The 24,198-nt window shown below is 49.4% G+C and overlaps 1 protein-coding gene and 2 pseudogenes across 1 annotated transcript; 1 reads left to right on the forward strand and 2 right to left on the reverse strand.

The window, feature by feature from the left end:
* Positions 1-303: 303 nt before the first annotated feature.
* On the forward strand, positions 304-2,310 carry LOC115385869 (interleukin-17D-like; annotated as a pseudogene).
* Positions 2,311-2,477: 167 nt separating this feature from the next.
* LOC115386152 (poly(A) polymerase beta-like) lies at positions 2,478-5,355 on the reverse strand. The gene is made up of 13 exons (XM_030088371.1): positions 5,165-5,355; positions 4,987-5,053; positions 4,811-4,892; positions 4,607-4,716; positions 4,448-4,501; positions 4,248-4,359; positions 4,036-4,125; positions 3,733-3,871; positions 3,542-3,605; positions 3,278-3,398; positions 3,011-3,116; positions 2,766-2,819; positions 2,478-2,601 (listed from the first exon to the last, which is right to left on the reverse strand). The coding sequence occupies exons 1-13, from the start codon at positions 5,353-5,355 to the stop codon at positions 2,478-2,480; spliced, it is 1,314 nt and encodes a 437-aa protein (XP_029944231.1).
* A 13,672-nt stretch (positions 5,356-19,027) lies between these two features.
* Positions 19,028-20,888, reverse strand: LOC115385827 (EEF1A lysine methyltransferase 1-like; annotated as a pseudogene).
* Between the last annotated feature and the right edge of the window lie 3,310 nt (positions 20,889-24,198).

Below are 24,198 nucleotides of genomic sequence, written 5' to 3' on the forward strand. Positions count from 1 at the left end.
AGAGATTGGAGGTGTGCCACTAGCGAAGCCCGTAGGCGGGCACGCACTTACTCGTAGAACTGGAGTTACATCCAGTAACTACTAATTCACCTGGCAGCGCGCCCGCGGCTTGGTTCCATCGTCCGGACACTGGACCTTCTGCGCGCTGCTGGACTGACAGGACGCAGTTTTCTGGATTATAACGCGACGCTGAAGCGTCCAGATTATTAAGGAGACGTGCTTTATTCTCTGCAGCGACTTTTGAGAGGAGAACAGACCGAACGCTGTGCGTTACATTGCGCAGTTTGGCACAGCGGCGCAGCGATGCCACATCAGATCACCCTCCTCCTCCTGCTGCTGCTGCACGTGGCTCTGATGCTGCACAGCCTGCCGGCAGAAGCGGTGCGCGTCCGCAAGAAGGTCCCCAGTATGGGCGGAGGTCCTGGAGCAGATGTCCGGGCGCCTCTCGGTGGGCGTGATGAGCGCCTTTCACCACGCGCTGCAGCTGGAGCCGCGGGACCAACTCAACCTGACCTGCCCGACGGCGGCACGAGACGCGGCCGACGGCAAGGCCCGCCTGCCCGTCGACCTGCTCAGCATCTATGGCGTCATTTTAGTGCCAAAATTCCGCGCGCAAAAAAAATCATAATCGCGCACAGTTAAACCACTCTCTGTGCGCTCGCGATGCCTCTCCGCGCGCGTGCTCTCTTTCTGCGCGCGCGCGGTCACTTTTTACACGCGCGACATCACTTTTTGTGCGCGCGCGATCTCTTTCTGCACGCGCGGTGACATGTCTGAGCTGTCTGCTCGCGCGGTGGTGTTGAGTTTTGGCACTCAGGGGGCGGGCTTTGAGTTGACGCCACTCAACCCCCCTCTCCTTTGTGATTGGTTGCTCTAAACTTCTACTGTCTTCAAATGGGTCTATTACTTTTGTGACTTATGAAACTTATCAACATATCACCTGCTCAAAACAAAGGAAAAAAAAAAAGCAAAAGTACTTCACTGATCCTGGCATAAAATCAAATGAAATCTGAGAGAGAGAGAAAAAGACAGAAAAAAGGAGAAAAAATTTACTATAAATGTAGGATAGGTATAATTGAATAACAGATATAAACTAAGCAACATAATTAAATAGAGTTTAAATATTATTTTAAGACAGATATAATCAAATAACAAATATAAACTAACAGATATGAATTAGATATAATTTACATATAAATCTAAGACAGATATACTTAAATAAATAACAGATATACACTAGCAGATACAAATTAAATGTAATTTTTAAAAAAATCTAAGAGAGATTTATAATTAGATGAATAACAGATAAACACTAACAGATATAAATCAAATATAATTTACATATACATTTCAGACAGATAGCCTTGATGGCTCCGTGAAGACGTTTTTATTCCTTCTTTCTCCTCCACAGTAATCAAATCACTGTATGGAGGTTATGTTATGTCAATTTTACTCCTCAGTTTTCCAATTCTACCGCCAAACGATGACTACCCGCCCTACTTAACCTCTGATTGGCTCTGACTGGAAGACAGTAGAAGTTTAGAGCAACCAATCACAAAGGAGAGGGGCGTCAACTCGAAGCCCGCCCCCTGAGTGCCAAAACTCAACACCACCGCGAGCAGACAGCTCAGACATGTCACCGCGCGCGTAGAAAGAGATCGCGTGCGCACAGAAAGTGATGTCGCGCGCGTAGAAAGTGACCGCGCGCGCGCGGAGAGGCATCGCGAGCGCACTGAGAGTGGTTTAACTGTGCACGATTATGATTTTTTTGCGCGCGGAATTTTGGCACTGAAATGACGCCATAAGCATCTCCCCCTGGGCCTACAGGTGAGTGTCACCTGCAGATCCCCGCAGGTCCCTGCAGGAGGCGCCAGACCCCCTGCAGCCCCAAGTTTTCTCTTGAAACGTCGTCGTGTAAACGGGTCTCCAGCCTGACTGGAAGAAGTGTGAAGTTCAGGATTATGATGAGGATAAATGTGTGGTTCCAGGACCTCCTACGACCCGGCCCGGTACCCCCGCTGCATCCCGGAGGCCTACTGCCTGTGCCAGGGCTGCCTGGCCGGGCCGCACGGCGAGGACCGCCGGCGGCTCCGCAGCACGCCGGTCTTCGCTCCCTCCGTCGCCCTGAGGAGGACCGGCTCCTGCGCCGGGGGCCGACACTCCTGCGCCGAGGTCTACGTCTCCATCCCGGTGGGGTGCACCTGCGTGCCGCGGCTGGAGAAGGACCCGGACGGCCGGGCCGCCAACCAGAGCCTGGACCGGGCGCCGCCCAAGGCCGGGAGGCTTCTGTCCGGGGGAAAGAAAGTATGAAGCCCTGCTCCAGCGCCGCTCCGCCCGCCTTCCTCCCTCGCACCATCCGGAGAGTGAAGGACTGGTTCTCCTCTCTGAACCACACACAAAAACACGAACACTCGTGAGCCCAGACAACAACACACAACACAACAGAAGAATGAAGTCTTCCTCAGAATGGCACATCCTTACCTGTTGTGGAGATTCTGGGGACCTGGAGAGGGCTCTGGGATGGTACGGACCAGGGAGATCTGCCAGTCCTTATCCAGATATCCCACCAGAATCCGGAGTTTGGCCTCCACTAAGCCCACCCTGCCAAAAAAAGACAAGAACTTTAGAAAGAGCGCAACGCCGCTGGAGCTGCAAACCAGAATCCAGCTCTGTTTCTACATTAAGACCAGTGACGAGTCACAGAAACATGGTTCTACTGTTCCTGGCCATGCCAAAGATTTGAAGACTGTTTTTGGTTTACTCACCATCGGAGAGCCTGACTCTCGGACGTGTACGAGACGTCCAACTCAACGTAATGCCTTTAAGGAGAGAGAGAGAAACGTTTTCTCAACAGGAGTCATATTTGAAATTCTACAGTCATAATTAGTCATTACAGTCATTATCCAGAGAAGTGGACACTTCTAGTCCATGGCACTGACACCAACCAGAAGAAGAACAGCTTCAAGGGCTGTCCACTCAGAATAAGAGCACATGTGAGTGTTGGGCTGACATTCCAGCCATCAATACGTACTGGTACTTCTGCCCGAGGTCCTCCGTCTGGAAGAGTCTGGCCCACTCAGCTCTTCCGCTGTAGATGCCCTCAGTGATGCTCCAGCCTGTGGAGGGGAGAGAAACAGCTTTAGGACAAAACACATCTCTGGCTTCCAAGAATCACATCCCTGAAGGTTTGGTAGCAGCAGAGTCACCGGCGTCTGATCAGCTTCATCGTCTGATTCAACACGGGATTCAACCACGGAGCAGAAAAGAGCCTTCATACCTCGGACAAACTCCTGGGAGATGATGGCCATGTTGGACTTGGCCATGTTAAAGGTGGAGTTCTGCTGGGGGAACGCTGGGGTCATGATGGGCATCAGGGGGAAGCGGTCGCTCCAGGGAGCCTGAAAACAGAGGGTAGAATGTATCATCATGGTTTCACCAACAGAGAAATCAACAGAGAAGCGTTGCATTCCTCTTCCTGCTGGATCATGATGCTGCTTTTTGCATCGACTGTTTGTACAGAAAGAAAGCTCATGTTTCTTACCTGGGAATCCCAGGAAGGGAACTCCCTGTTCTCATTTCTCAGGCGCACCGGGTTTTTCCAGTCCCTGAAACACAAACGAGGCTCTGATGATCATCTGCTACTTTCAGCAAGCAGTGGAAACTCAGCTCTGCTACCATCTCTACACATTCCAGCTGTTTCCTCCAGTGACAGGAAACAGAGGATTAACTCACCACGTGCTGTACAGCCTGAAGAAATGGGTCACCAGGGCCGCCACGGTGGCGTTGGGGTAGAGCTGGCAAACCCTGGCGACCAAGATGGCCCAGGAGATGCCGCCCAGGAAGCCCAGCCTGTTGGAGTAGATCTGGCGCTCTGGAGGAAAAGCAGAACAAAGATTAAACAGGAGCAAAGGTGTCAGATGGAATCCTGGGTGTGAATGTGACGGGCAGCGAGGAGGACGGAGGACATGATGCTCAGGATGTTCAGTCTCCCCCGTCCCCAGCTGGCTGTGGGAGGTCTGAGTGGGCTTTACTCACTTTTGGCCCAGACCTTGATGATCCTCAACACGGTGCGGAAGACGTACACGTTGGGGACACACCTCAGGATCTGTACGCTGTCTCTGTAGCCTGGAGGGAAAACACACAGTCACATTAATAACACTGAGAACCAGCTGGTGTCAACAGAGACCAGCAGGGAACCAGTCCAGGGTGTTTCAGAGAGCGCTCTGTCTCTGCACTCTGATGCTCACCGTTCAAACTCCGCACACAGCGTGGATCCAGACCCCTCACCAGACCGTCGTCCATGAGGTCCACCGCCTCCGGGACGCTGTCCTCCGGGTACTGGACGTAGACCAAGTCCATCTACGGAAACAAAAACAAATGAAGTGAGAACGTGAGAACAAACACACAGGTGACTGCCACAGTGTGCTGGTGGTGTTTGGACAGTTACCTTCTCTCCTTTATAGGTCAGCTTCACGACCGGGACGACCGTCTTTTCGAAGGCCTGAACACAACAAGATTCAATGAGTCACTCTTTCACAATAAAACACTTTTTACACCTGTTTTTCATGTCCAGAATGTCTCGTCTGCCATGAGAGACGCTACTCACCAGCATGTCGGTGACCTCTTTGTTTGCGGCCAGCTTGCGGCAGAAGGAGGAGAAGAAGTGGTGCCTCTGGACGAAGCCAGGTCCCACGCAGACGGCGTCGATATCAGAGCCTGGGGAAACAGCACACATTGAAATGAGGCCACATTCAGGAAACACTGCTGCACTGAGCTGAAAGAAATGTTGAAAAAGCATCAGCTCCGTTACCTTTCACCTCTGCACCGAGCAGCTGAGAGCCCACGGGGATGAGCTTGCCTCCAGCGCTGCGCCTGATGGATTCCTCCACATTCTGAAAAAAGCATTACAATTAGAAAGTGCTGTCACTGAAGCAAGAGCTCTGTTCCATTTCTGGGCTCATTTTAACACAAAGAACATTCTCTTACCATCTCGACACACATCTCATCCAGCCACTCAGTGAAGAGGGACCCCAGAGACTCGGCCACCTGCTTCCTGGAAACGAAACACACCGTTTCAAACGTTTGCTCACCAAAGGTGCATGCAGTCAATACTTTGTGCTTTTCAATATATCAAAGAAAATCCCTTGAAAAGTGTTTTTCTTACTTGGTCATCGTGGTCAGGCGGTCCTCATAGACATCAGCAGCTGCCATGAACCTCGCCAGACTCTTGGTCAGGCTGATGTCTCTCCCTGTGGGCGGAGCCTTGCTGCTGGGCTCCATGGTGCTGGAGACCCCGCGGTTTGGCGGCTGAGGCCTGGGAGGTGGTCTTGGACCAAACTGCTGAGTCTTCCTCATCCTGAAAACCATATGAACGTTTAAGTCAAGTTTCAGAGACCTCCATTCTCACCAGAACTCAGAATCAATATCACTGTTATCATGTGATATTGTCATGTAACCTCGAACTGTGATTTTCCTCTCAAGCTACAGCTTCTGTCAGCTATAATGCTTGAGATAGTATGAAGTACAAATGTTTGACTTGAGGGAACAAAGAAACTCTACCTGGTCTACTGCCTTACAGCAAAATGCATTATTCTTTATTTTAATCACCATTAAAAAGCTGTAGTAACGTGAACTCAGACTAATGAGTCATTAATTGATAAATCATTACTTAAATCTGTCTTTTCTTAATCACACATTTTGAAATAAACCTTGTAAAAGAACCCACATTAGCAGATTTAAATAATTATACCTGCACCATCTTCAAAAAAAGTGAAAAATGAAACAGAACTGCTTACCAAGGATGCATAACTGAGCTAGAATTGGAAATACTGCGAAAATCACGGATCATACGATCGAACGAACTGCTGCGCGCTGGTCTCACACTGGTCTCTCACTGGTCTCTCACTGGTCTCTCACTGGTCTCTCACTGGTCTCTCGCTGGTCTCTCGCTGGTCTCTCGCTGGTCTCTCGCTGGTTTTGAGTGGAAAAAGTGTGTCGCGTTCATTTCAAACGGGCCTGCTTTGATGTCAAGGAGATGTGATGACGTCACGCCGGAATCGATTCGTTTTTAGAGCTGGAACCGGTTCCCGGCGACTCGATTCCAAGGAACTGTTTGTCTTGGCGGTTCCTCCGCTGTTCGGCTCCGCTGCGTGCGTGACGGCGTACCATGCGCGGAGCGCCGCCGGGCTCCAGCAGCCACGGCGCGGCTGCGGTCCGCTCTGGCCCCGCTGCACAGCCGCGGACCGGAAGCTTTCAGCAAGGATCCTCACTCCGGAGCCCTGCTGTGTCCACCTAAACAGAAGTAAGTGGAGTCGCAGAAGGACAGTAGATACGTGCTCCTAAATGAGTGATTTCAAAATAAAATCTGTGTCGTGTTTTTGTCTTAACATTGTTTTTTCTTATTCTTCTGGTAGAATATATAACAAACAACATTATATGCAAAACAAAGCTCCATGACCGGAGGCTCTGTGTTGCCAGATTGGGCGGGTTTCTGCACAATCAAAGTTTTTTTGAACCCGACAGGTGGGCTGATGAAATGCTCATGTGTTTGTGACATGTTTTATTATTATTATTATTATTATTATTATTATTATTATTATTATTATTATTATTATGCAAATCCGTTTTTTGGTTTGAACATGCATTTTCTACAGAGATGGAGATTTCAGCAGCTTTCTACTGTTGGACGGTTGTATATTTGTGTCACCACCAGAGGGCAGACCATGCTCGGAAGGTGCCTTTATACTGCACGTTCGGACTGCCGGAGAAAAGAGTTGAGAAAGGCTGCGGCCCTCATTTATCAAACGGTCGTACGGTGGTATATGGGCGTACGCCCGTCGCACGTCCATATGAAAGACGGGTTGGTTATTTATCAATTTGGTCGTGATCGTTCGAAAAGATGAAATCTCACGACAGCTCTGACATCGTGTACGCAAGTTTCAGTCAGTGCGGACTTGCGGTGCAGCGCAGAAAAACCTGGCAGAGCGTGAAAATAATTATAAAGCACATCTCAAACACGCCATAAAGCACAAGCAGCACACAATCAGGACAGATTAAAAATAAATAAATAAAAAATAAAATGATGCCCTTACGGAATAGCTAATACAATTCTTCTTTGTGGGTTTAATAAAGGATTTTTAACTTTCAATAAGTCAATAGGTCCACTCGGTCCTGTGTCCCGCTCGGTCCGGGGTCCTGCTCGGCACCGGGTCTGGTGCTGGGTGTGTCTCGGTGGGACCGTCACCGCTGTGGGGAGGAGACCTGGCGGCGGTGCCGCTGTCCGACTTTGAGACATAATTAAACAAAACAATAAAACTCTGAGCTGTACAACATGAATCAGCCTCATTATTTGTAACATCAGGGTTAAATTAACGGATCTATAATCTGTTCAGACCTCAGCCGGTGTCCGTTCGTCCGGGCGACGCTACACCGCTGCCGTGAACGGCTTCCTCCAGACTGCGTTTTTCTATTCTCCTTTAATTTCAGTTTTTATTCTTCCAAGGAGCTCCTCCTGATTCCCCTCCACCTCAGACCTGAGAGGATCCATTTCCAGCTCCCAAAGTTTCTTTTTTCGCCAAAATCGCTCCTTTTCCGTGTTTGACCTCAGTGGGCGGGGCTTCGGAACTATGAATATTTCAGGGCGGAACATTGTTAATGACGATCAAATTCAGCCGCCGCATTTACCAACACCCGATCACTCAAACGCTGAGATCGGCGAGGTACGGAAGTTTCTGTAATGCCACGCGAGCCCCGTCGTACGATGAGCTCACCGCTCAGATATACACCCGTTTGAAAGATCGTTTGATAAATGAGGGCCAGTGTGTTTTCAGATTTGCACTACAATGTGCTGTAAATGCTTGGTAGTGTGCAGCAAAAGCTTAGTGGTGTGTGCTCAATGAATGGTATGTGTCATTAGAAAATGCGACTGTGTGTAGCAAATAAAAACATGAGTTCCATTTTGTGAAACAGTGTAGAGATTCAATGGCAAGAGTCTTCTTGCAAAGGGAGTGTCAGGCTTAGCGTTTTGTGTGTACAGTTTTCAGTTTTGTGTGTGCAGTATTGAGAAAGCAGTTGTTGTATTGAGAAACGTGTGTTGACAATCATGAAAAACTGTAATTTAAGTGGTGCTCATGAATGGGCTGTAGGCCTTCAGAATCACCATCAGAATCTTCATTATTCACAGCTCACACACAGCACACAGATGTGAAGAATCACATATAGTTGTAATTATCGAAATGGAAACATGACAACAATATACTGTAAAATAAAAAGTAGATAAGTTGGAACAGTCAGCATTTACCTGTAACATGCTACGGGCCAGCTTCAGCATAGGGCAGGCGTCCATCATGACAAACACTCTCTCTCCAGTCTCTGGATGTGCAAAAGAGGTCTTCAGGGGTTCGTGGGGGTTCCCCTTGAGCTCACAGCCGAGTTGGTTGCGCATGCTGATGTTGATGCATGTCCATCCATTGTCATGCACACCACTCTCAGACCACGAGCATGAAGTTCCTCCAGTGCAGGAACAACTGAGACCTTTAGTGTATCTGGCGAGACAGCGCTGCATGGTCAGATAGTCAGCAATGGGAGCCTTCCAGTGCCCTTGTATGTCAACCTACGTTTTCAAGTTTTCTGTTTTATTTCAATGACATTGAAAAAAAAAAAACATGTTCAACAGAGCAGAATGTCTACCCTAATAATATAATTCTACAATTCTACAATTTCATTTAGCAGACGCTTTTGTCCAAAGCGACGCACAACACAAGCAAGAATTCAGACGTAAGGATAAGCATATAAATGACCTAAACTCATCAGCAGAGTTAATTCATCAGCACAATGTTACAGCAACATGCTTTTACTCCTGGTACACAATGCTGTCACCAAGGCTGACAAAAACTGCACAGGAAATCATTATTTTGTCAACTCTGCTGAGCTCAAGTGACGAGGGGCGAGGTACTGCTGTCCGTGTGTGAAGGTTAACTGCCGGTGGTGAATGAAGGTCGTCTTGGAGTACCTTCTGTTTGGACGGGCTTGGTGTTGGGATGAGATGTTTTCTCTTTTTGGCAGCAGCAAATCTCCGGAGTTCTGACTCTGATGACTTGGGGTCAGTTTGCTTGAAGATGGAGGGAATGAAGTCAGGATGTGTAGGATCCCTGCTGGGTCTCCCTGAAAACAGAAAGCAATGGAATAAATGAGGCTAGATGATAATACATAGTTCCTACAGTCAGACTAATCCGTTATTCAGACTGTAGCAGGAGGAGGTTTCTGGGTGGCCTGCAGCAATTAGCCGATCCCAGCAGGGGGAGCTGGCTATAAAGGCACACTGTATCTGCGCTCCAGGCGCTGTTTTGGAATTAAGAGCATGCCCCGCCCCTTCGGCGTCTCTCTTCCGGGTCTGCATTTTCGCTCGCCTTGAACGGCGTTTTGCTTAGAACTTCCTTCGAATGAACGGCTGGCCAGGCTGAGCTACCACTAAACTGCGGCGATTACCTCTGTGACGGCGCGCCTCCTCTCTTTTGGGTGGACAGACGAATGCTTTTGGGTGGGCTCTGCCGCTGCTTTGTCGGGGAAAGACTGCCTTGGTGGTGACGGTGCGGCCACAACGACAATTGCTGCTCCGGATTGCGTGCTCCTCAGTGTCGGCGGAACCGCTGCATGGCCCCCTACATCCGTCCGTTCACAACCTGCACGCGGCCGGCAGTGAAGGCTGTCACTTGTTAAGCTCCTTGGACTCAGTTGTCAGGCGGTGTGCCGCCCCGAATTACTTTAATGACATGAATGCATGAGGGTTATCCATATATTAATTCCCCCCTCCTTTGTTTAGGGGGCCTTATTTACATTATGTGTGTCTGATTGGTTTGTTTTTGGTTGCGCCATCACACGTACTGTTTTTCTTATTCGGGTTGCTGTTTGTTAATTTGATTTTGCATGTGATGGCACATTTCTTTTTGTGCTCTATTGCTTGTCTCCTTTTTTGTTAAGTTTCCTTTGTTGTAAGGGGGCATTCCCCCCTTACCCCCCCTTCTGTTGGTTAAAAGAATTAAGTATTGTTTATATTAATTACAGGTGGGGGCAGTTTACAGTTCATTTATTTATTTCACTTGTGTTGTGACTGCCCACCACCCATGTCCTAGTGAATTATGATTATTGATTTGTTTGGATTATCGTTTGGTGTGAGTGTATTAGGAAACCCTTCTTTTTAACGATTCCTTTCTTTTCCCTCCCTTTCAGAGGCTGAGCGTGGCGCTGGTGGTGCAGGTGTCCCCGGGTGGCGGTCTCCTTCCTGTGTGACGTGTGCGCACCCCATAGTTTGAGTGTGTTCATCTTTATTTGGTGTGAAAGTGCTCACGTGTGTCTGGGGTGATCCCTGAGACCCTCTTTTCCCTTCACACACCGTGCCCCCAACGGTAAGCCAGCCTCTGTTTGGGCTCCCCCTTCTTTCCCTCCATTTTTAGGGTATGAGTGCGATTTCAAGTATTTAATAAAAGATTATTTCCTGAACGGAACCACGTCTCCTGCTGCCTTAGTTCCGGACCTGGGTGCCGTAAGGGGCACCTTATGATACACATATTTCCCTGGGTGTAACTCCCAGGGTGGCGTTGTCAGGCCCCGTGGTGTACAGCATCAATTCAACAATCAATACTGTACACCACTACACAATTTTCCCTTCCCGTTGCCACAATACCTTGGCATGTTGCAGCAGCTGTACGGTAGATTACTAGCTATGTGAAACTATGTGTGCAGTTTTGAAGTCATTTGCGTCAAGATCTTCTGAGAATTTGAAGATAAGAGTGATGCGTCTCGTACTCGCTCTTTAGTTTACCCTTTATGAAGGAGATTCCCGACATCAATGTTGATGATGTAGAATTTCTCTAAACCAACAAACTTTGACGGAGTTGCAGAAGTACTAACTCCAGAAACCGACAACAAAGCGCTGGCGCTAAGTCAAAAACATGTTGGAAGCAAAATATCAGATTTTGTCATGCTCAAAAAAACGATTCTTACCGCTGAGGAGGTGTTCACCACGAAGTAGGGCTGCCACGATTAGTCGATTAATCACGATTATGTCGACTATTAATCGACTACTAATTTAATAGTCGACTAGTCGTGTTTTTTTTTTTTTTCTAATGTTTGTTTTTGTCTCGAAACTGCTGCGGTACTTTCCACTGCCGCGTCTGCCTTTCTGTGTTTGACACACATGTGCAGTCGTGTCAGCTGCAACAACATGGCCGCCCGGCGGCAGCGGAGCTCCAAAGTGTGGGAGCATGACAAGAAAACGTCAGAGAAAAGTGCATTGCAGTATCTGCAGGACAGAACCTGCCTTCCACGGCAGCACAACTGCGATGCATGAGCAGCCGAAACAGAAGAACGTCGTGGCTCGTGACAACGATGATTGCCCGTCGTCTCGGTGAGCTAATAATATTAGCATAGAGGGCTAACTTGCTGTTTACTGTCGTATAATGCATTTACATTCTAACCACTATGCTGTGATGACTCGTTAATCCACCATATATAACCACATTCTAAATCATTATGCTGAGATTCACTTATTTATATACAGTTTTAATCACATTCTAATGAATATGTACTGATGCAACTGTTCACTATATGTTTACCTCATATATACGTATTCTGTGATTGTTTCATGATTTTGAGGCGTTCAGTATAACAGGCTGTAACTGAAAGCTCATTCGGTGTGATTCTGACGGTCCCAGGCCGGTTTCAAGGTCAGGAGCAGGGAGCAGATCGACTCCCTGTTCTCTCCCTACATGAGAAAAAAGCTTCTGTGTCTCATGAAACAATTGCTGTCTGTATTGGTCTCCGGGAAAAACAACCTGTGACGGTCAGTGTTATCAAAATGTAACCATCAATCCGCTTGAATCATGCAAACTGAAGGTTTAACTTCCCGAGCAAAGGAGAGCTCGGTGCCATTTTCTGCTGGAGACTCTGATGCTGCCAGAGCTCACGGACGTGGTCCAGGACTCCTGTTTTTCTTTTATTGCTAGCATTTAGGTTATCTCCCTGTCTGATCAACTTTCTACTGAATTAAAGATCCTGTGCAAGAGACTTCAACGTTTCGAGCATTTTTAATTACTTTGTTCTTCAGTTTTCTGCTCAAGTCTCAACATTACTCATAGCTGTCAACATTCAACCCAGTCTCACGGCAATTCGTGCTATGAGTCACGTTAATTAATCTATTGCATCGTGTCCGGGAGCACGACTTGCACAGTTTTTTCGTGTCCCACGTCACTCTTTTTAAACTAATACATTTCAATGAGAGTCGCCTGGCCACGCCCCCCTCACGATTAAACGAGGCATAAACTGTTGTTTCTTTTATCCAGACACTCCAATAATATCCAGTTTTACTGTTTTATTGCCCTGTCCACGCTGAAGGTAACTTTAAAGATGTGTGCAGCCACATAGCTGAACAGGAACATGCTGGAAACATCGCGATAGTATCCACTCAAATATAAAAGGGGAGAAAAAAAATCATCCACTCTTTGTATGGTGGAAATACATATTGGCGATCTACGTGGTTACATTCTCAGTTCAAATCGTAATGGCGGGAATGATGCAAGTCTCTGTGATGACGTCACCGATTGTGCAGTTCCTTATGGGGTTTGAACGTAGGGTTACGTTTATGAGCTTATGAACGCCAATAAACCTTATGAACAGCTGAACATGTGCTACTGGTAAAGGGTAATGCGTGTCTTATGAATTGAGTGTAAGAAACACATCGATCTGGATTTATTTCTGTGATTTGCCAGCAACTGTGTGACTGCTAATGTTGCTATTCCCGCGAGATCTTGTGTTCTCGCGATACCGACTGTCCCGCTCTCTGGATGAATGGTTTTTGTCCACTGACAGTCTATAAGATGATTTTGGCGCAGCGTCCCGGGCAGATGTGGAAGCACGGATGATCTGGTGCATAAACCTGCCGAACAGATGTACATATGAGACGCATAAATAATATTGCCGTTTTATTAAGTTGTTGATGCTCATTGTATGTGCACAGATGTAGTAGGAGACTTGTGCACTTCAGCAAAGGCATTTATTCTGGCTGCACAAGTATCTATCTGCTGTGCAACAACTCTTTATGTGCATATCTGCATAATAAGAGTTTTTTTTGTAGACAAAATAGTTATTGAGAGGTGGATTGGTTCAGGCGGATCTGTTCTGAAGGCCTTAGTGTGAAATGCACGGTCCGCCACTGGTGCACACATCTTTAAAGTTACCTTCAGCGTGGACAGGGCAATAAAACAGTAAAACTGGCTATTATTTGAGTGTCTGGATAAAAGAAACAACAGTTTATGCCTCGTTTAATCGCGAGGGGGGCGTGGCCAGGCGACTCTCATTGAAATGTATTAGTTTAAAAAGAGTGACGTGGGACACGAAAAAACTGTGCAAGTCGTGCTCCCGGACACGATGCAATAGATTAATTAACGTGACTCATAGCACGAATTGCCGTGAGACTGGGTTGCAACATCAGTGGTGACGATTTGATTCATTAGCTGCCTTTAGCACACATTTCATGTTTTCTGGAATGTTAGAACAGTGATGTGTTTTAATAAGAAGTGACGTCGCGCTGATGTTTTCTGACGTTATGTTTCAGAGCTCCACCCCATTGGAGCGGATTCTCTCTGCAGCAGAACATCTGCTCCCAGAGAGAGCAGCCTGTCTCCAACACATGTAGAAATGCTGACTGTCCTGGCTGTGGACAAGAGCCGTGTGTAGTTTGGGATTATGTAGAGTCAGAGTGGAATAAAGTTGTATACAGTTGAGCACTGAACACAAAATGCACTTTTGTTTTATTTGAGTCAGTGAGACGAAAACTTCAGTAATTCCGTAGTTACAGGAGCCTCCCTCATTGCTGCTCTGCTTGATGCTAAACACAAATTAAGAAAAAAAAAATTAATGTGAAGGATTTATTTTTGTGTTGTTTAGGCAAGTGCCTTTTCCTTATTTTACTCAAGTGCTACTCAAGTAGCTCAGTTGGTAGAGCGGGTCGTTTTATAACCGGAAGGTTGGCGGTTCGATCCCCGCTCCCGCAGGCGTAAAACTGTTGTTGTGTCCTTGGGCAAGACACTTCACCCACCTTGCCTAGTATGAAAGTTGTGAGAGTGAATGGTTGGTGGTGGGAGGGGCCGATGGTGCAGATTGGCAGCCTCGCTTCCGTCAGTCTGCCCCAGGGCAGCTGTGGTAAAGCAGCAGCTTACCACCACCCAGTATGGAGAGAATGAAGAATGTAAAGTGTCTTTGAGTGTCCTGAAAAGCGCTATATAAAACCATCCATCCATCTTCAGCCGCTTATCCGGGGCCGGGTCGCGGGGGCAGCAGTCTCAGCAGGGATGCCCAGACTTCCCTGTCCCCAGACACTTCCTCCAGCTCTTCCGGGAGGATCCCAAGGCGTTCCCAGGCCAGCCGAGAGACATAGTCTCTCCAGCGTGTCCTGGGTCTTCCCCGGGGTCTCCTCCCGGTGGGACATGCCCGGAAAACCTCCCCAGGGAGGCGTCCAGGAGGCATCCTGAACAGATGCCCGAGCCACCTCAGCTGGCCCCTCTCGATGTGGAGGAGAAGCGGCTCTACTCTGAGCTCCTCCCTGGTGACTGAGCTCCTCACCCTATCTCTAAGGGAGCGCCCAGCCACCCTACGGAGGAAGCTCATTTCGGCCGCTTGTATCCGGGATCTTGTCCTTTCGGTCATGACCCAAAGTTCATGACCATAGGTGAGGGTGGGAACGTAGATTGACCGGTAAATCGAGAGCTTCGCCTTTTGGCTCAGCTCCCTCTTCACCACAACGGACCGATACAACGACCGCATCACTGCAGACGCTGCACCGATCCGCCTGTCAATCTCACGCTCCATCCGTCCCCCACTCGTGAACAAGACCCCAAGATACTTAAACTCCTCCACTTGGGCTAGGGTCTCTCCACCTACCTGGAGAGGGCAAGCCACCTTGTTCCGGTCGAGGACCATGGCCTCGGATTTGGAGGTGCTGATCCTCATTCCTGTCGCTTCACACTCGGCTGCGAACCGCCCCAGTGCATGCTGTAGGTCCTGGTTCGATGAAGCCAACAGGACAACATCATCTGCAAAAAGCAGAGATGAAATCCTGTGGTCCCCGAACCGGACCCCCTCCGACCCCTGGCTGCACCTAGAAATTCTGTCCATAAAAATGATGAACAAAACCGGTGACAAAGGGCAGCCCTGACGGAGTCCAACATGCACCGGGAACAGGTCCGACTTACTGCCGGCAATGCGGACCAGACTCCTACTCCGGTCATACAAAGACCGGACGGCCCTTAACAAGGGGCCCCGGACTCCGTATTCCCGGAGCACCCCCCACAAGACACCACGAGGGACGCAGTCGAATGCCTTCTCCAAATCCACAAAACACATGTGGACTGGTTGGGCAAACTCCCACGAACCCTCGAGCACCCTATGGAGGGTATAGAGCTGGTCCACTGTTCCACGACCAGGACGAAAACCGCATTGTTCCTCCTGAATCCGAGGTTCGACTATCGGTCGGATCCTCCTCTCCAGTACCCTGGAATAGACTTTCCCGGGGAGGCTGAGGAGTGTGATTCCCCTATAGTTGGAGCACACCCTCCGGTCCCCCTTTTTAAACAGGGGGACCACCACCCCGGTCTGCCAATCCAGAGGCACTGTCCCCGACCGCCACGCGATGTTGCAGAGACGTGTCAACCAAGACAGTCCCTGCACATCCAGAGACTTGAGGTACTCAGGGCGAATCTCATCCACCCCCGGTGCCTTGCCACCGAGGAGCTTACCAACCACCTCGGTGACTTCAGCTTGGGTGATGGACGAGTCCACCTCTGAGACCTCAGCCTCTGCTTCCTCCACGGAAGCCGTGGCGACGGGATTGAGGAGGTCCTCGAAGTATTCCTTCCACTGTCCTGTGATATCCCCAGTTGAGGTCAGCAACTCCCCACCTTCACTGTAAACAGTGTTGGCGGAGACCTGCTTTCCCCTCCTGAGGCGCCGGACGGTTTGCCAGAATTTCTTCGAGGCTGACCGATAGTCCTCCTCCATGGCCTCCCCGAACTCCTCCCAGACCCGAGTTTTTGCCTCCACAACTGCTCGGGCTGCAGTTCGCTTGGCCTGCCGGTACCCGTCAGCTGCTTCGGGAGTCCCATGAGCCAGCAAGCCTCGATAGGACTCCTTCTTCAGCTTGACGGCAGCCCTTACTTCCGGTGTCCACCACCGGGTTCGGGGGTTGCCGCCACGACAGGCACCGGAGACCTTACGACCACAGCTCCGAGCAGCTGCTTCGACAATGGAGGTGGAGAACATGGTCCACTCGGACTCAATGTCTCCAACCTCCCTCGGGACATGAGAGAAGCTCTCCCGGAGGTGGGAGTTGAAAACCCTGCTGACAGAGGGTTCCACCAGACGTTCCCAACAGACCCTCACAATACGTTTGGGTCTGCCAAGTCTGTCCGGTTTTCTCTTCCGCCAGCGAATCCAACTCACCACCAGGTGGTGATCGGTCGACAGCTCTGCTCCTCTCTTCGCCCGAGTGTCCAAAACACGCGGCCGAAGGTCAGATGACACGACAACAAAGTCAATCATCGACCTCCGCCCGAGGGTGTCCTGGTGCCAAGTGCACTTATGGACACCCCTGTGCTCGAACATGGTGTTCGTTATGGACAAACTGTGACTAGCACAGAAGTCCAATAACAGAACACCACTCGGGTTCAGATCAGAGAGGCCATGCGATCCAATCACCCCCTTCCAGGTCACACTGTCGCTGCCCACGTGGGCATTGAAGTCCCCCAGTAGAACAATGGAGTCTCCAGTCGGAGCACTGTCCAGCACCCCTCCCAGGGACTCCAAGAAGGCCGGGTACTCTGCACTGCTGTTCGGCCCATAAGCCGAAACAACAGTGAGGCACCTATCCCCGACCCGAAGGCGCAGGGATGCGACCCTCTCGTTCACTGGGGTGAACTCCAACACATGGCGGCTGAGCTGCGGGGCTATAAGCAAACCCACACCAGCCCGCCGCCTCTCACCACGGGCAACGCCAGAAAAGTGGAGAGTCCAGCCCTTCTCGAGAGGTTGGGTTCCAGAGCCCAGGCTATGTGTGGAGGTGAGCCCGACTATATCTAGCCGGTATCTCTCAACCTCCCTTACAAGCTCGGGCTCCTTCCCCCCCAACGTTGGGGGGGGGGGGGGGGCTATATAAAACCAATGCATTATTAAGTATTTGCAATTTATGCCCTTAAATAGATGTTTAATGAACTCTCATCTGAATTGTCTTTATTTTTAGTTAGCAATATACCTTAAACACTTAAAGCTGAAATCTGAAAGGCTGAAAGAACAGCTTCACGGTGGTGCGATAAACTATGTTCTACATTTAATTTGTATATGATGCGATTAGTCGACTAATCGAAAAAATAATCAGTGATTAGTCGACTACCAAAATAATCGTTTGTGGCAGCCCTACCACGAAGGATTGTTGTATGGGTTGGTGTCCACTCCGAGCCGTCCGGTTCCACTCTCTTCACAGCGTTTGCCCACTTTCTCTGACAATCGGGGTTCATGGGAAAAATATGGAAAGGCACTTTATCCTCCCTCCTTGTGTTGTGGTTGGACAGCAGAGTCCATTCTGCTGACAGATAGATGAGGAAATGAAATTATCAACTCCCATGAAACTAGGGGGGATGTTTTCTTCACCTGGATATAAATGACGAAGAATATAGTGAATATTTGGTAGAGAGACAATAAAAATCACCCTGCCTTATTGTTTATTAATCACAGGATCAGCATACTGGAATGAAAAACCCTGGAAAAGTGTGTGTTGTGCCTGAAGAGCAGATGCAGGAGCTGCAAGGCAACAAAAGGAGGAGGTTGAAGTAACTGAGGACTGCAGCTCTTCCCTGCTTCAGCACAGCTGATTGTAATGAGGCTCGTTATCTGGCTTCCTGCTGAACCCGGTCATGAACCTCCATGACCTCCAGGTGTGTTGAAGCAGGGCTGCGGCCCTCCAGGACCTGGGTTTGACGCCCCTGCATCAGTGTATGTGCTAATTATCAAGGTCAAATTATAGGATGCTTCTTCAGTGGGCCAGAAGACCCTGGAACTGGAAGCAGCTCCGGAACTGAAACAAGTGTCCAGGAGGATGGAAGCGTTGAGTGGACATGCAGTGACGACAACCCCGTCTCTTCCTGAAGCTGATCAGCTCCTGGGCAGCTGGCCTTCGCCTGTCTGCGCTGCACAGCTTGATTCTGCTTTTCTGTGGAAGAATGAAAATGTTGAATGAGACATCAGAAGCACAACAACCCAACACAGTGCTGTGGTACAGATTTCATATGTACCTTCGTCTTAATCCATTTTAGGGAGGTGTCCTCCATCAATGGGTGCCCAGCCCTGTTCCTGGAGAGTCCCTGTCCCGCTTGTTTGAGCTCTCTCCCTGCTTCGGCATACCTGAACCCCATGGTAATACAACATGCTGGTTGGAGGATCTGCATGTTCTTCCTGTTCGTTTCCTTCCACAGCCCAAAAACAGGCTTGAGCTTAAACTGCTGAGCTCCGGATCCAAGTTCCACAAATCAGTACAGGGTTGGTTTCATGGGTTGTGAGAGGATGAAGTCATTTTTCCTTTATTATGAAACTGTCTGAAGCCGTTCGGTCAGGAAGACACGGTTCGTCAGGATTCAGCACCGGCATGAAATAAAGTGGTGAAAATGATGGAACTGGACGAACTGTCCCTGAACATGAAGATCTGTCCTGATGCGTCGTGTTCATTAAATGATCAATCTTTCTTCAGTGAAGCAAATTTTATTTTAGTATATTAAACATTTGGGAGGGTTTCAGCTTTCACAGGAGCCATTTCTTAAACCAGTGGATTGATTAAAAGTCAGTTTATCAGCTGTAGTTTCTACAGAATGGATCTGACCAGACTTTAGTGGGACCGTACAGAGACCACAGCAGACCAAGACTTCAGGATAAAAGAAAACTTTATTTGTCACATCTTTCGCTGGATTCACACACAGTTCCTCCAGCACGAAACATCACAAATGACAAGTGTTGAGTCCACATAAACAACTGAAAAGTTCATCACGTGTGAAATATCTACATTTAAAGCACATTTCTTACTGAACAGAGAAATTCAGTTTTACAGAGATTTGTTTGGAGAAAAATAAACTATTTCCTTTCAGTGGAAGGAGAGATGCGGTGTTGGAACACAGTAAAATGTGAATTCATTCCATCTGCCCCGGGAATTACTGAACCAGAGTGAATAAAAAGTCTTCATGTGTTGGATAAAAGTGAACACTCTTCAGAGTCCTGGTCGGTCAAACTGAGTCTGATTCATGTATCGACGCTGCCGACTGGCAGAAACAGACCCAGACCTGAGCCTGTGGAGTTGGAAGAACCAGGTTGATTGTTCTGTCTTCGTGCTCAGATGGAGTCGCTCTGTCAGGAAACGTTCGTCACATCCAGAAAAACCACCAGAGCGTTTAAATCTGCTGGCGGGAAGTTAAGAGTGAATCACTCGATAAGTTCTGCGGGCCAATTAAAAACAGGCTTTAAAAAAAAGACCCGCTGGAGCTCCTCACTCTGGTCTCCATGTTGAACCCTCTGAGTGAACTCGGGGAGCCGAGGCCTTCCGGTCGGCTGACATGAGTAAATAAAGCGTCCTCCGGCGGCGGCGAGCTGCTCAGGACAGGCGGGACGGGTAGTTGACGAAGCAGCGGAACTCATTGGACAGGTTTCTGTTGTGTTTGGGCAGAAAGCTGCACATCGTCACACCCAGGAGCTCTCCGGCCAGCTTCTCCATGATGGCTCCTGTGGGAGCCAGAAGACAAAGAGGTGAGCGCCGAGCGGGCTTTTCCCTCCTCCCCGCTCCGGTCCGGCCTCGGGGTCGTCGGGTACCTGTGCACAGCAGCACCTTGCCTCTGCTCAGGTGCTGGATGGTTTCAGCCACTTTGCTCAGACACTCCTCGGACAGGTAAGGCGGATCGGCCAGAACCACGTCGAAGCTCCGCGGCGCCACGCCGGCCGGGAGGGACAGCGGCCGGTTGTAGTCGTAGTACACGAAGTCCTCGCCGTAGGCGGCGAAGCGGCGGTCGTACTCCAGCACCGCGGCCGACACTCTGCTTCAGCTTCTGGTACACGCTGGGCGCGCTCACACACGCGATCCTGGAAGGAAACACACACTGTCAGGACACACACACTCCTTCAGTGGTCATTAAAGAACAGACCGCTCTCTGCTGCCCCCTGCTGGCTGGTGGAGCTGCGTCTCTTTACCTGCCTCCCTCTCCAGCCTCTCGGACGACCTCCTCGGCCAACCGGGCCGCCGTCTCGTCGCTGTACCAGAACTGGCTCATCCTCTGGAGGAGCAGACACAGCGGCACAGGGAGCTTCAGAGACTTGATCAGAGCAAAACCATCAGTTCTTCTTCCTTTTGAAATCCTGCTCACAGCGGTCGCTGTTCATCGACATTACTGTGGGTTGAAGCCTCGGCGTCTGCCCACTTCGTCTCCACCAGCGCCAGAACGATGTCCTTCAACCCAGAGAACTCACCCAGTCCTCCTCCACCGCTCCCACCGCGAACTGGTCTGACGGTTGGACGCTGCGGTCCAGACCGGTCCTGGTCTCGCTGTAAAACTCCTGCAGGGCGGCCAGAGTGTGAGCAGACAGGGTGGGAACGCCGTCATCGTCACCGTCGCTCATGGCGTCTGGAGCTGGAGCTGGAGCAGGACAGAATCCAGAAACACATCAATAACATCCGATTTATTTGATTTCATCTCTGATCTGACTTCGTTTAGTCCTCTTTTGAATGAACAGCTTATTTCTGGTCACAGAAAACACAAAAAACAACTAATACTGATCAAGAAAACTGACCAAGAAAACATTTAATGGTTTATTTATGCATATCTCACTAATCCTGGAATAATCTGTATATGTGCAATTTACAAAAAAACATTTCACTGAGAACGCACACACACACACACACACACACACACACCAACGTGTTTAAATCATGGACAGGATACGAAGTAAGAAGAGAAACAGTTTGGATTTGGAGAGATTTGTCTGTGAGAATCAGAACACAGACAACTCAACAATGTTCTGCTGAAAGCAGCTGCAGGCAGGTGAGGATTCTCTAACAGGGAGGAAGCGGCGCTGCTGCGGACAGGAAGCAACTGTCAGGAGGAAACACTGAAGAGAAGGACTCCCGCCGCGGCGTCTCTCCAGACGGAACAGCTCAAACTAAACAGACGGTTTGGTTCAGACTCAGATTTCCTTCCACCGGAGGACTCAGACGGTCGGTCGCTTCAAAGTGGGATCTCAGCACAGAAACAAACGCAGACGGTTCGAGAGCAGAGAGACCGGAAGGAGCTCGGGGACCGGAACCTTCCACCGACGGAGGGAATCCACAGAAATCCCGCAGAACAGACGACTTACCTGAGCTCAAACCCGGGACTCACGCAGCTTCAGCAGCGACCAGCACGTGAAGTGTCGCATGTTGATGACGTAGCAGCAAAGTACGGCTCCTGCGGAGGGACAAAGGGAGGGTTCCGCAAATATGCCTATGTATATGCTCATCAATATTGCACTGCAGATTACTGATTTTAATGTTATTTGCAGGCTTAGAGCCGTGATGTAAACGCCGGCCGCTGCTCCCTCCAGAGCTGCTGTTTTTTTGTTTTTGTTTTTTTTTAGTCTCGACATTACACACCAGTATTTTATCCTGGTTCTCCGTGCTTCGGCCGTTCTCCTGGACCGGACCGACGAGTGACCCCGGGTCCACGTCAGGCTGCCAGGCCAAATTTTGTTTTTTTGTTTTTTTTGTTTTTTGTGTTTATTGTTGACATCTACACTGTGGTAATTGTTAGTTGTTTTGTTTGGCTGTATTGTTTAACATCTCTGTTATTGTTGTGTCCATTTTCTTTTTTTTTTCCTTTCTCCCTTCGTTTTTGTTTCTTTTCTATTGTCTTGCGGGTTTTATGTGTTTGAATCGTTGGGTCGGCCTTTTTCCTATTATTCTTTGGCCAGTGGGAAATATGATTCCCTCCAGGGGCTTTTTAGTGAAAACCTCTTTCCCATAGGCCCGAAGGCCAAAAGTAACAGCTTCAGAATTTGTTAAAGCCCAAAATGTACTAAGAGCTTGGTCTCCCAGTTCAGAAATCCTACCTGTGGCCCTGGTTGTGGTCATGTTCCTGAGCAGCAGTGGAGGAAGCCCGGGAGCTTCACTGAGACAGGAAGCGTGGCTCCGTCTCCTCCTCGGCCTCACCTGCAGAGGCTCCTCAGACTCCTCCCCCTCAAGGAGTCCGCTGCCCCCCCCCCGCAGCAGGAAGCTCAGTCGCTCAATTTAAACTGCAATGAGAGAAACACAGTGAAGTCAGTTTTCACGCCAAAACTTAAGATTTACAAATCTGCCACGTAGCATGGCGGTGGCATCAGGGTCTGAAGGGGTGTGTATGGTACCTGGGGCGTCTCAGCTTGAAGACGCGTCTGGGCTGGACTGGCTTTTCCCTCGAGTCCAGCCGCTCCACATCAGGAGTCTGAAAAGAAAAATACCAGACAGAATAATCAGTCAGATCTCCGATATGAGCCAAACACACCTTCCGTCCCAGTTGAACTTACCGGCTCACGTCGCGGGATTTTGGCCGCCGGTGCCTGAAGCTCAGGACTCCGGGGTCTCTTGATGGAGGAGACACAGCCAGACGGTCCCTCCCCAGGACTGACTCTGGGGTGAACAGCAGCTCTGGCGTCTCTGCCTGGAGGCTGTAGGAGACAAGGTGAGGGAGCAGGCATGTTACAGCAGCACCAAGACTGTTCCTGTTCAGACTGGAGAGCCAGACATCCAGGATGTCCACATGAGAACATTCAAATATCAGGTCATCAGGAAATGCTAGATGGGTCTACAAACCGTGTCCACTTTGGCCCTCTTTGCCACGTTCAAAGATTCCTGGCCGAGTCTTCTCTTCTGGGCTGCAGGACGGCACACCTGCTGCCCCCTGCTGGTCACTGAGGCGGAGAGCCTCATTCCGTCCTCCAGGATGCCACACTTCCTGGCGAACATGTACACTGCAACAACATCACATCAACAAGTGAATACAATCATTCAGAGGAAGTCAAAGAGACTGATTTCTTCCTGATCCAAAACATACTGACCATATTCAGTGAACCTTTGCAGCACAGCAGTGATGTCCAGCGGCCGTCTCAGGACTTCCTGGTGGTTGACCAGCAGTCCCAGCCTCCACCTGGTGCTCTTCTCCTCTCTGAACCACACACAAAAACACGAACACTCGTGAGCCCAGACAACAACACACAACACAACAGAAGAATGAAGTCTTCCTCAGAATGGCACATCCTTACCTGTTGTGGAGATTCTGGGGACCTGGAGAGGACTCTGGGATGGTACGGACCAGGGAGATCTGCCAGTCCTTATCCAGATATCCCACCAGAATCCGGAGTTTGGCCTCCACTAAGCCCACCCTGCCAAAAAAAGACAAGAACTTTAGAAAGAGCACAACGCCGCTGGAGCTGCAAACCAGAATCCAGCTCTGTTTCTACATTAAGACCAGTGACGAGTCACAGAAACATGGTTCTACTGTTCCTGGCCATGCCAAAGATTTGAAGACTGTTTTTGGTTTACTCACCATCGGAGAGCCTGACTCTCGGACGTGTACGAGACGTCCAACTCAACGTAATGCCTTTAAGGAGAGAGAGAGAAACGTTTTCTCAACAGGAGTCATATTTGAAATTCTACAGTCACAATTAGTCATTACAGTCATTATCCAGAGAAGTGGACTCTTCTAGCCCATGGCACTGACACCAACCAGAAGAAGAACAGCTTCAAGGGCTGTCCACTCAGAATAAGAGCACATGTGAGTGTTGGGCTGACATTCCAGCCATCAATACGTACTGGTACTTCTGCCCGAGGTCCTCCGTCTGGAAGAGTCTGGCCCACTCAGCTCTTCCGCTGTAGATGCCCTCAGTGATGCTCCAGCCTGTGGAGGGGAGAGAAACAGCTTTAGGACAAAACACATCTCTGGCTTCCAAGAATCACATCCCTGAAGGTTTGGTAGCAGCAGAGTCACCGGCGTCTGATCAGCTTCATCGTCTGATTCAACACGGGATTCAACCACGGAGCAGAAAAGAGCCTTCATACCTCGAACAAACTCCTGGGTGATGACGGCCATGTTGGACTTGGCCATGTTAAAGGTG

The sequence above is a fragment of the Salarias fasciatus genome, chromosome 3 (assembly GCF_902148845.1).
Source record: "Salarias fasciatus chromosome 3, fSalaFa1.1, whole genome shotgun sequence".
In the NCBI taxonomy this organism is placed as follows: Eukaryota; Metazoa; Chordata; class Actinopteri; order Blenniiformes; family Blenniidae; genus Salarias; species Salarias fasciatus.